We start from the raw sequence: 12,959 nt of genomic DNA, 5'->3' as shown, positions 1-12,959 counted from the left end.
ACATTTTGTTTATTCTTTATCCTCTGGGTTCGATTTGACAAAAAAATATCATACAAAGCTGTTAAGCAGCTCAAACAAAAGCCCCACATGTCAGACTTTGACACCAGCTCACAGAGTGACAGAGACAAAAATCAAATGACGATGTAAAACTCACATCCTGATCAACACCAAACATGCAATTACTGATCCAAGAGCAATCTATCCACCAATTTTCAGCCAAACTCAATTAAAAACTCACATTTTTACAACTCAACTTAGTACGTGATCTCTAGTGATTTCTCTGGTGACAATTTTTCTACACATCCCTTTATTGACTGTAGACCTATACGTCAAAACCTGCACACAGAACATACAAACACAAGCAAACACAAAGCACACTTCCTTTTTGTTTCTGTCTTACAGAGATAACAGATAAGTTACAGAGACATAACTTATACATAAGTGAATCATATCTTACAAGATAATAAAGTGCATCACTGCATTATTTGATGCTATCAGTTCTGATTGTGTCTTTTGTATTAAAGCCAAACATATAGTGCAAACACACAAGGACATTAACTCTTTCTTTATCATATTGAAAAGGCGACTGCAGCAATAAAAACTTTCAAAACATGGCACTCCTTTTTTCTCTGCTTCTCTTCTTTCTCAATGTTCTCACAAGAGAGAATAGCAATGTTTGAAGGTGATGATATGTTTGACATTTCTAAAGTCACCGTTATCTTATTGGATAGGTGGGAATCCTCCCACAGACATTTGGAGGGATGTGAGGGAAAATACAAAGGGCAGGAGAAAAGTGGGACAACCATAATCCCTCGTTTGAGATGAATGAGGTTTAAAAAAAAACATCATTCCAGCTTTTGGTACTTCATAACAGACTCATCACATTGCATTTCATGGCAAATTTTACGATGCTGTACCATTAAACCAGACTAGAGTGGTAGAAAGTGATGTATAAGAATTACACGGTGATGGAGATATTAAATGAACAGCTGAGCCGTTAGAAAATGTACAAGTATTAGCTTGTGTGCTTATATCAATTTATCACGGTGGAAACAAAAATAAAATACATTTTAGAGAGATGCTGAGCCACCAGTAATATCTGCAATTTGGGCTCATAGTGTGTATTCAAAACTGAATGCACACTCTTCAAAGGAATAGTTTGACATTTTAGGAAACACTCTTCTTGCTGAGCGTTATATGAGAAGATTGATTAACACATTACATTTGTTTAATCTGTACAAAAATCAAAGTGTACAAATGACACACAGTGGTTTTACGGGGGGGGTTATATGAGAAAATTATTTTTTGGCCTGTTGCAGTAACTTCCTGGAGACTATTGTCACTGTGAGGTTGCCCAGCACATAATCCTCCCCTGTAAAAATACTATGCAACGTTTTAACACTTTTGTGGATTAAACAAACTATATACAGTGTTAATTAGTGGGCTTTGGAGGTGCTGGTAGGTGAATATTGTTAAATTTGGACATAGCCAGGCTAGCTGTTTTGCCCAGTTTTCAGTCTTTGTGCCAAGCTAAGCTAACCGGCTGCTGGCTGTAGCTTTATACTAAATGGACAAATATCCGAGTGGTATTTTTATCAAACTCTACGCCAGAAGGTGAATAAGTGCATTTCCCAAAATGTCAGTCTATTTCTTTCAATGGGGTGTATTTAAAGTAACAAACTTACATGTTGTTTTTTACTCTTATTGACATACACAAATCCAAAATCAATGTGTTTAGACACTTGCAATGATAAGAATTAATACTGTAGTGATTTATTTCATTTTAAAAAAGTGACATGTGCATGTTTTACTTCAAAGAACTGTTTGTTCCTCTAACCTTTTTTTTCCCAGGACACTACAGTGGCTCCACTGTTTTCTGTCACATCTAATAATTTCAGTATGTTGACACGTATAGCCTCTCATCCACCACAGCCTGAGAGTGTTTAATAATGTGGCGTTCAGGATAGATTAATGTATGAGTAAACACAAGTGCTGCACATTTATTTGCTTCATTTCATGCTATACTGCCGTCAAAGGCGTTAATTACTAATTTAATAGGTACTCAGATGAGTGCTTGGCATCTGCCGATCCACTTAATGAGAGAGGTTCTTGGGTGAGGTCTGAAAAAGGGGAAATTTAGCTGTTCACGCAGAAAGTAAAAAAGATGGATGATTCCCTTAAAACCTTCTCTTTTTCTTCTCTGATATATTTGTTCTTCTTTATATGGTTTAACTATCCACAAACACTTAATCCATGTTTAATGAGAAAACCCTCTAGGCGAAGAGTATTCGTTTCTCCCTTCCACCGGAGATGACAGACATGAAAGTACAAATCGCTCTCTCCTTCTTCACCGCCTGTTGGTTTGAAGGTCACACATTTTCTCTGGGGACATGATAGATGTAAAACAGTCACATCTCTCTTGCTGACTGTCATGTCAGCTGCCATTTCACACTGGCGTACAATTGATTTCACTAGCACTGGTCCCTTGGTGATAAATAAAGAAATAAGACATTTTTAACTGGGGTACATATAAAGGAAGCCTATCTTTCATATATAGATGGGAATATTTATGACACTGTTTTACATTCCCGTGTGGCCGCTTTTCTATATGCATGAAGAGAGGAGACCAGTATTAAGACGCTGGCAGAGTTTCTGGGCTACATTATAAAAGCTTTTCCTCTCAGGGCAAAGACCAAACAGGATGGTGTAACATCAGTTTGTTAACGAGCAACATCTTTATCTAATTGATTTTTTTCCAATCTAGTGCTGATTTCCTTGCTTGGGGTAAAGTCTCATTGTTTTCTGTTTAGTTGAAAGCACAGAAATCTTGATATATCCATCATGATAATCTGTTACTGTGATATACTTGTCAAAACACTTGTGCCTGTCCCATTATTTGCCACAAAATAAGTTTTAAAAGGCATTTTCTTCAATTCAGATGAATTAAAAACCCAATCCTATTTTTGCTGGTTGTAGCCTTGGCTTCCTCTCGACAGTTTGATGTATCACGTGAAGGGTGAAGGATGGAATCAACAAGATATTTCAGTGTAAACACACACAGGACAGCACAAAATGGAAAGAAATGATACCATAACTCTCTCTTTACCAGCCAATAAATCGTATGTTTTCCTATATACACAGACAATATCCGACTTAAGCTTTGATATCCATATATAGTACACACAAGCAACATACACATGCACACACATCACAGTATATCCATAATCATATTGCAAGCTGGCCAGTCAGTTAGCCAGATAGTGGCGATGCGAGTATTTGAGAATTGAAAGCTGTATAATCTGTTGGGCTCATGTGAGCTGCATGGGACACCAGCAACCCAGTCATATAATCCTTCCTCCTCCCCAGATGATGTAAGAGAGGAGAGGAGAGGAGAATAGTCCAGCAAAACATGGAGGAAAAAGGTAGAGAGTGGAAAGGGGACAGGAGAGGGAGAGGAGGAGAGATGATTGGGGAAGTAGAGTGGAGAGGAAATCAGAAAACACTCACGTAGCAGCGCAGAAGCTACAGCTAAGACAAAAAAATCATGATTGTCCTTCAATTCAACCATGTTCATCTAGTTCTTTGGCTTTCCTGTTAGTGTGTCTTTATTGTTTTTATGTGTAATGTTTTTAATGCTGCCTTGTTGCAAAATAATAGCCTCAGGACAATAAAGACTGAACTAACATACCATGTTATTAGGCAAGATAAACTTCTTTCTGACCAACATATTTCTAGATCCCCAATGAGCCAACTCTAGCTATTTTTTAGCCATCAAGATGGCTATGTCGGGTTTCACAATGGCTAGACGTGCTGTCTGCTGAGAGGAAAATGTAATAGCATTGCTATAATAACAGAGATTTAGCATTGCCAGCTATTTATAGTATTCCTCTATTGTGTGGGTTGCATGTTAGTGGATGTATTTTCTTATCATTGCTTACTATTACTATTACTTTTGTCTCACTTTGCATTTCAAGCCCAGTTGTGGTCTTGGTGAATTCCTAAACATTCCCTCATCTCAACCTCATCCAGTTTCCCCTCAAGTCTGACCTGATTTATCCCCTCTGTGCTCTCTTGTGCTCTCGGGGGTGGGGTGGGGGGGGGGGGAGTGGAGGCTGGATAAAAGCTGCCCTGCTGCTGTCCTGCACATGAACAATTAACTGAGGACGCAAAGTGGCCTGAGCCACCGCAGGGATAAACTGGCAGGACATGTCTGCGGGTAAACCATCACCGGTGACACGCTCACACACAAAGCAGCATGTCACGCACGGAAAACACACACACACTAAAGTGAGGGATGACTGGACTTATTCACATTCACAGGTAACTCTTGACATATCCATCATGATAATCTGTTACTGTGATATACTTGTCAAAAGACTTGCACCTGTCCCATTATTTGCTAACCTGATGCGCCAGATGGTTTGTTACACAGAACCATCTGAGAAGTTGTACTTGGAAACTTTTTGCAAAAAGGCAAGCACTTTCAAAAAATACTTGGCAGGTGATTGGATGAACCATCAGTCTATCACCATCTTACCTTGGAGGCAGCTGGATTTGCGGTGCTGACACAAGCGCATAACTTGAAGCCTGACAACATGGATTCTCTCGTGATCTTTGTGATGTCATAATTTTGCAAATCCAGCTGCCTCGCAACGTAAATTATTCACAACAAAAGGTTTTAAAAGGCATTTTCTTTCATTCAAATACATTAAAAACTCTATCATATTTTTGCTGGATGTAGCCTTGGCTTCTTGTGGACAGTTTGATAAATCACATGAAGGGTGAAGGATGGAATCAACAAGATATTTCAATATAAACACACACAAGAAAACACAAAATGGAAAGATATGATACCATAACTCAGGGAAAAATCTTTACCAACCAATAAATTTTATGTTTACCTACATACAAAGACAATATCTGACTGAAAGGTGCTGTAAGCAATATTTTTTTGTTAAAATAAATGTTAAATAGCTCTACATTCTGACAGCCATCACTGATATAGTGTGGTCATTAACATGGGTCTCCCAGTCCCTCCACTCTACAGTAAACAGAAAATACATTTTCTGATATCCTGTTCCCACTTTATCCAATCAGGAGAGAGAACTCCACAAAGAGGCAATCCTCTCTGCACGTTCATAGGCAGGCAGCAGAATTTCAGTACCATGGCAGAACAGGTGAAGCTACCCATTCCAGCGCTGCCAAGAACAGCTTACACAACCAAATATACCAAGTAAATCAAGATGGCTGAAGAAAAGAAAGAAGAAAGAAAGTTGCCAGGAAAAAAAGAGACAGGAGTCATGTAAGACCAGCATTTATATTGGTGTGGCCTTCGATTGGTGGAAAAATCTAAAAGTTTTGAAAGGGGTTGGAAAGCGATGCACAGCTAGCCATACTACATCTTGATAGATAAGCCATATTTTACTCTGCAGTAGCTATACAGATATTTGCCTAATATTGCTGTGGTGAAGACTGCCGCATGTTCATGTGGTGATGTAGGGAGGAGGGAAGGGAGTGCTAACTGCAAGAACAGACAGGAAGTTAGTCAAAATGCTGATATCACTTACAGCCCCTTTAAGCTTTAATATCCATATACACACAAGCAACATAAACATGCACACACATCACAGTATATCCATAATCGTATGGCAAGCTGGCCAGTCAGCTAGCCAGTTAGCAGGAGCAGCGAGAATTTGAGAATTGAAAGCTGTATAATCTGTTGGGCTCATGTGAGCTGCATGGGACACCAGCAACCCAGTCATATAATCCTTCCTCCTCCCCAGATGATGTAAGAGAGGAGAGGAGAGGAGAATAGTCCAGCAAAACATGGAGGAAAGAGGGAGAGAATGGAAAGGGAACAGGAGAGGTAGAGGAGGAGAGGAGTGGAGAGGAAATCAGAAAACACTCACATAGCAGTGCAGAAGCTACAGCTACCACAAAAATCATGATTGTCCTGCATTGGAAGGATGACTAGAGTGAAATACAACTATGGTCATCTAGTTTTAGTCTTTGGCTTTCGTACTAGTGTGTGTTTACTGTCTTTATGTGTTTTTAATGCTGCCTTGCTGCAAAATAATATCCTCAGGACAATAAAGACTGAACTAACATACCATGTTATTAGGCAACATAAGCTTCTTTCTGACCAACATATTTCTAGATCCCTGATGAGCCAACTCTAGCTATTTTTTAGCCATCAAGATGGCTATGTCGGGTTTCACAATGGCTAGACGTGCTGTCTGCAGAGAGGAAAATGTAATAGCCACACAAAACTGTGTGGCTTGCATGTTAGCAGATGTATTTTCTTATCATTGCTTACTATTACTATTACTTTTGTCTCACTTTGCATTTCATGCCCAAAAATAAACTTCCTTTATTTGTGGTCTCAGCGATTTCCTAAACATCCCCTCGTCTCAACCCCATCCAGTCTGACCTGATTTATCCCCTCTGTGCTCTCTTGTGCTCTTGGGGGTGGGGGCCTGGATAAAAGCTGCCCTGCTGCTGTCCTGCACAGGAACAATTCACTGAGGACGCAAAGTGGCCTGAGCCACCGCAGGGATAAACTGGCAGGACACGTCTGCGGGGAAACCATCACTGCTGACGCGCTCACACACAAAGCAACGCACAGACAACACACACACACTCAAGCAAGGGATGACTGATTCACATTCACAGGTGCAATAGCAAAAGCATTTTAAAAAGTAAACCAAGCTATGGAAGAAATTGGATTCCTTAAATCAAAAAACAATGTTGCGATGAAATTTAAACATGAAAGGAGAGTGAAAGAGCAAAGAGTGACAAGTTTCACATAAGCATTACCCATCTTGAACTTTATCCTGGAGATGTGTGTGTGTGTGTCATGTGTATTTTTCTATGGGAAAATCTTTCTTTCTACATGCCAGCAAGAAAGTCATTAAGTGAATCAGTCAGCAAGAGAACAAAATGTGTGAAACAACATGAGTGATCATTGAACAAACAAACTAATGAGCAATCAAGTCAGCTTGTCTGTGTTTACTCTTAATGTTTGACCAGAGCCTTGAATCTCAAATGAAACCTCATTTTTTCCGAGTTGAGGAAGAGTTATATTAAGTCTCTGGCCAAAACAGTGAAATTGCTTTCATCACAGCTTGACACGAACATCGCACAGAGACACGAGGCCGCTCTACAATCAAAAGATAATGCAGAGGAGAATCATAATAGATAAAAATAAACAGCAAAGGAGTGGCAACATAACAGAGACCATGCATGGCTGATTAAAAATGGCTGAAGTTACCTGGGAGATCAGAGAAAGCTCCTCTCTCGATAATGTGTTTTCTGTACAAAGTCTTCAAAACCTTGGCACTGCCGAACCTCTTGAAGCGACTCTTCACGTTGTTATAATACCATTCAAGGGACTGTGTCCTCAAAATCCTGTAGACAAGAAAGAAAAGAAGGGAGGAGGGATGAAAGACAGAAAACATGACATTAAGTCAAAAAGAACAGATGGCAAAGAAACTGGCAGGAATCAGACTATTATAACTACACCAGGATTATAACTTTAAATTCAAGCCAAGACTTCATTAAAATCTGCTTAATTTGAGTATCTTTCGGTGATTAAAGTGCAGATCTCCAGACTTTTTCAATCATTTTAAGACAAAATGAAAATTCTTCTCTTCTCTTTAGAGCCAGGCAGGTGTATTTTTAAATGCAGGTTCATGTTTGCTGTCAGATTAAAGTCTTGTTCTATGATTTGAAGCAAATAATTGGCTCTGGTACGTATGTGGAGGCTGTATTGAAGAGATGAAGAGTATTTGTGTACTTTGCTATTATGCAGTAATCAAGCAGTGTGTATGACTGCGGTGAATGCTCATGTTTTCAGGTCTGAACGCCACATCGTTTACAGGCTTTTCCTAATTTCTTGGTGAGAGGCCGGTCAGCGTTTGAATGCCAACCCGTCAGACCTCAGCACAGAACAGATGATTACATAAGTGGTAATTCATAATGGAGTGTGTTATGAAAAGCCCTCAGAAAAGCGCTCCCTTTGCGCCAGTGTTGCGTCGGATTGAATGAAACTCTGCCAACTTAATCTTGCAGTCCCCTCCTGCTCTGCTTTTGCATTTTCATGCCACTGTCACACACATTCGAAACACTGAACAGACGCAACACACTTTGACAGATTTACTGTAAAATTCTCAGACAAAAACAGGTCGAATTGCTAAGACTAAAGAACCATAACCGATGACACACCTTCAGGAGAACATCCTTCAGAAACACTCACACGCTCAAACACACACACAACCACAATATTTAAATGAAGTTATTCATATATTTATGAGTGTAAGTGTTGATCGGTATGAATATTGGTGCACCTACAAGGTTTCTTTGGTCATCTATGAACATTGTGCATGAAATAAAATGAAGTACTGGTAACACTTTATTTAAAGTCCTCTAATTTAGCATTTATAAGCATAAAAACAGTAAACAAATGGTTAATAACAAACTATAAGTAGTTAAAAGCAAACATAAGGACATTTTTGAGTGTTTCTATGAAGGCATATTTCATGTTTTTACAACTGTGTTTTACTATACTGCTAAATAGGGGCACTTAAAGTAAAGTGTTACTGCAGTATCCACACACTGACAGCTTACTATATATTAAACATTTGTTAATTAGCCTATGGCACCTTCATAGTTTATTAATTAATTAAATGAGTGGACTTTTAATACTTAACGTGATTTTTTCTTTTGTGATTTCCTAACTTGAAATTATGAAAAAACTTTAAATTATACACTTCTTTATACTAACATTTTGTATTTAACTACTGATAAAGAAATATGGTGTAACACATATGATCAGGTGATTATGATTTGATTGATTCAGCAACATCACTCTTTTCCTTCACATGGGTGTTTGAATGACAGAGCACCTTCAGTTGAACCACTGCCAACGCAGCCTGTCTTTAAAGGATGAGGCTGGTGACTGTCATTTTGGTCCTTTCATAGGATTTGTTGACAACAACAAAAATAAAGAATACATTAAGCCTCGTCCTTTACGGGAGCTTTGATTTCAGTGTCCTCAGCGTACCCCTTCATTTTATTCCTGTAACCACCAATCCTGCTAAGACTGACTCAAATAACCCTGCTTATGAAACAGCAGAGGAAAAAGTGGGGGAGTAGACACAGTACATGACGGAGTGTTTGAGCGTGCATGTTCATGTTGATGCCACTGCTCAATGAAGAGACAGGCTGTTGAAGGAGAGGGTGAAAATAGCCACGCTCATAAAGGGATCCTGAGTGCCCCTGAGGCTCCACGGGCTACCGCATCCATCCTCACCCTCCCTCCCTCTTTCTTACCCTCCCTCTCTCTTCCTCAGTAGATTTATTATCTCAGTCTGCCTCTATCAGCCGGGCTGCTCAATGGGCCTCAGCTCCTTAATTTCATGCCACAGGTCAACCTAGTCGCTCTAATGGTAGCTGCCGAGCTCCAGTGAAGAGGCATGCTCTTTTTTTTTTTTTATCTCCCTCTCGGCCCGAGCAAGAAGGCACAGGAATGAATCTGGAATAGCAACAGAGTGCCGAGGTGGCATCGTAGAGTATGAGGCAGAAATACAAATAGGTTCCACCTGTACTCTGAAATGAACATGGAGCCACAGGGAGCGACCTTTGAACTGAAAGGTCTATTGAAAAAAAAAAGGAAAAGGCTGCAAGGTTCCAGTGTATGTACAGTTATCTGAGTGGAATCTTAATCAGCTTTTAAATTAAACTGAGTGCCTGAGCAACATGCACGATCACACACACACACACACACACACACACATAAATCCTTGAAGAGTCAATGTATGCAGAATCAGTGTTGCCACATGTTCATTTCAGCTCATTCCAGGACGTTTTGGCTTCAAATCTATAGCTTCACAGTGGTGCATTGCTTTCATTCTTCTGCCTGCCTGTCACTCAGATTGGCACATAAACAGATGATAAGTAAATGCAAACTTCAGCTCAGGCATCTGTTTCCTTCCAAGCCAGCTACACAAACTTGTTAAAATTAGCCAAGCTTTGCCTTTCAGAAATAAAAAAAAGAAAGAGAGACAGAGAGAGAGAGAGAGGGATTTAAGACAACAGCAGAGGCGTCTCGATGACTGAAGCATGACATCGCTCCCCTAGAGTGATGCAATCTAAAAAAGAGAGGAAGAAGGGAGGAGAGTGGAGTGGATAAGCAGAGGCTTTCAAGCAAGAGCTGCGCTGCTGCCTGAGCTTCTGCAAATACACATTTCATAATGAGGCTGGGAGAGTCCCTGATGCTCGGCTGCTGCATGAATAAGTAAGAGGGATTCCTGTGGATGGTCTCCTGACACTGGGGTCTACACTTCCTCCATCATCTCTTTGCTCGCATTGGCCCGGCTGTGCGTGGAAGCTTGGGAACCAGCTCTTCCCCTCTCATCCTCTCCTCTTCACTGCAGCACTTTTGCCCTCTGTACTTGAGAAGATCGATTTGCACATCTAAATGAGGTCTAAATAAAATATATAGAAGAACATATAGAAGAAATGCAAGAAAAAGTATCTGGCTTTGCTGAGTTCCCGCCTCATCTGGCAAAGGGAACTATTACCATAATTGACTTTCTGAGCCTTCTAATGAATTGGTTCAGCTTCTGTTGAGGCTGCTATAGGGAGAGGGGAGAGAAGAGCAAAGGGAGTGGAAAGAAGAGTGGGGGTTGACTATAACAGAACATCAAATAGACTCTATTCTCCTCTGAAGACTCGCAGACTGACTGTTCTTGTTAATAGAAGAAAATAAGACGAAAAATTAGATTGTTCTCAGCTCCGGGGTAAAATCAAAGAGCCTGATGTTCAGGAAGTTAAAGCCCTCGAGTTGTGAGGTCTTAATGAGTGAAAGCTGGAAGAGTGATCATATCTAGCGCAGCCTTGCTTTCTTTATACCAACTCTTTTGTTGTGTACGAAGGATAAAACTATTCTGTTCTGTTCTAATGAAAAGTTTTTTTTTTTGAAGGAATAAGAAAGTCATACTGATATTCATTAACTTTGACCAGAAGACACTAAGAGACATCACAAGAATTAGCGGCCTTTCATCCACATCCCCTGCCCAAGAAAATATATACAGTATATATATATATATATATATATATATATATATATATACTGTATATATATATATTCAGTGTTGGCAGAACAGGCTGAAGGACAAAATACAAGGTCGTGGGTCAACTGCTAAAAAGCCAATGAGCCAATTTCAGCAGACCTGAGGAACAGCCTTACCAACCTGTCCGTGTGATTTAAAACAGCGTCTGGTTTGCAACAGGCAGGAAAACAAGTCTCTCACAGCAGCTGTCCTGCACATAACCTTTGGAATATTGATCTCCTGCCTGTGGCTCTGTGATTGCCATTCAGATTGGCAGGAAAGGAAATATGGAAAGAGCTCATGTGTATAATAAATGTAAGGTGGTGAGAGATGCTCTTGTGTTCATTAAGCCTTTGTCTCTTTTAATTTCTGCCTTCCTGGTTTAGTGGTTAAGTGTGTGTGTATATGTGTGCCTGTGTGTGTGTCAATGACCACAAGCTCATTTATTCATTCATGGTCAGTCACTCACATAGGTGTATAATAATACACTCAGCTCAGGAATCTAAAGAGCTAAAGCAGAGGTAAGCGTAGTGAGGTATGTAGTATTTGGCTCTGTGTATAAACAGGTAAGAAACTTAAAGGCTGTAAAATGGTTACATGCAGTATTATTGAAAGTTACAGTGTCATTATCTGGTGCCAGAAGCATTGCATATGCTAATTTAGCAACACTAAATTACTCATTGTTGTCAATACATGTGTTTTTTTTAATTTTTGAGTTGTTTAACATGTCATTTAATGTGCAGCATATGTAAGAAAACATAATAATTACAAATTTATATGATTTGTTTACAACCTATTATACTTATCTTAAGTGAAAAGGTTAACAAGCAGCAATTTTTGTGTTTATTTTTAGTTTTCATAGTGCAGATGTGATGCTCATCATGATGCCAGAAGATTAAAATGATTGCTCTAAAATGACTCTCTGCAGTGATTCTTAATGCCGAGGACAGTTACAGTGTATGTTCCTGTATATAAACTGTACGCAGTACAGCATAGTTTAAAAACACACCTCAGCTTTGTGCGTGTACACACAGGCAATGCACCAAATAAAATAACACACTGTGTGCTACTCAGAATATTAATTCATTTGAAGTAAGACTCGCTTAAGTTGAGTGAGAATTTGTGAACTTACGGCACAATGTGTGACCATATGTGAGGGGTCTATAAAAACACCAAGTATCTCTCTCTGTTTCATAGTTAACCCAGCAGTTGGCAGGCTCCCTCATGCAGAGCGGAGGGTCATTAAATAAACAGACCTCAGGTCAGAGAGCAGACACATTTGCATGCAGCGCAGCGTTCGACGGTACGTTCAGATCGGAAATGCTGCTGCATCCGCTTCACTTACCTGCGTCTTTAAAAAGTCTAAATTTAGGAGCAGCTCGGCTCCAGGCAGCGGTCAAGCAATTTACTCTGCCATCTCTTCCTCCTATGAGCTTTCCCTTCAAGACCTAGAGCTGTCAACTTTACTCTCTCCCTTGCTCTGTCTTTTCCTCTGTTTTCCTCTTCCTCTTTATCACCCTGCTCTGTCTGCAGACCTTTACTATCCAGGGTGTTACAGATGAATGTGTCAGCAGCAGGAGCCCGTGGCACAGTATGAGGGACTGGGGAATGAGTCATATTTGGACAAAGTGCTCTCAGACAGAGCATGGATAGAGGGACCAAAAAGAATTACACAGCTGCTCACACTGTGGTTTTCTAAGCAGTGGTCCTGATTTTTAGGGGTTTGACGGTCAGATCTGTGCAACCTTTACACCGCAAATACTGATTTTAAATATGTTTTAATCAATGAAAAACAGGATTAGACCTTGACCCTTACAGAACTGTGACAACAAGCACTAAATAATCAAT

At 39.9% G+C, this 12,959-nt stretch overlaps 1 protein-coding gene across 4 annotated transcripts in view; it reads right to left on the bottom strand.

Annotated features, from left to right (window-relative positions):
- myripb (myosin VIIA and Rab interacting protein b) overlaps nucleotides 1–12,959 on the bottom strand; it is a 117,171-nt gene that overhangs the window by 27,578 nt on the left and 76,634 nt on the right. For all 4 annotated transcript variants that reach the window (XM_067578444.1, XM_067578445.1, XM_067578446.1 and 1 more), the window contains exon 4: nucleotides 7,271–7,407. In XM_067578444.1, coding sequence (XP_067434545.1) covers nucleotides 7,271–7,407 — 137 coding nt within the window. The remainder of the gene's footprint in view (nucleotides 1–7,270; nucleotides 7,408–12,959) is intronic.

Source organism: Thunnus thynnus, chromosome 21, assembly GCF_963924715.1.
Source record: "Thunnus thynnus chromosome 21, fThuThy2.1, whole genome shotgun sequence".
NCBI classification, from domain to species: domain Eukaryota; kingdom Metazoa; phylum Chordata; class Actinopteri; order Scombriformes; family Scombridae; genus Thunnus; species Thunnus thynnus.
The sequence above is the reverse complement of the archived record's forward strand: the minus strand, read 5'-3'. Positions and strand labels throughout refer to the sequence as shown.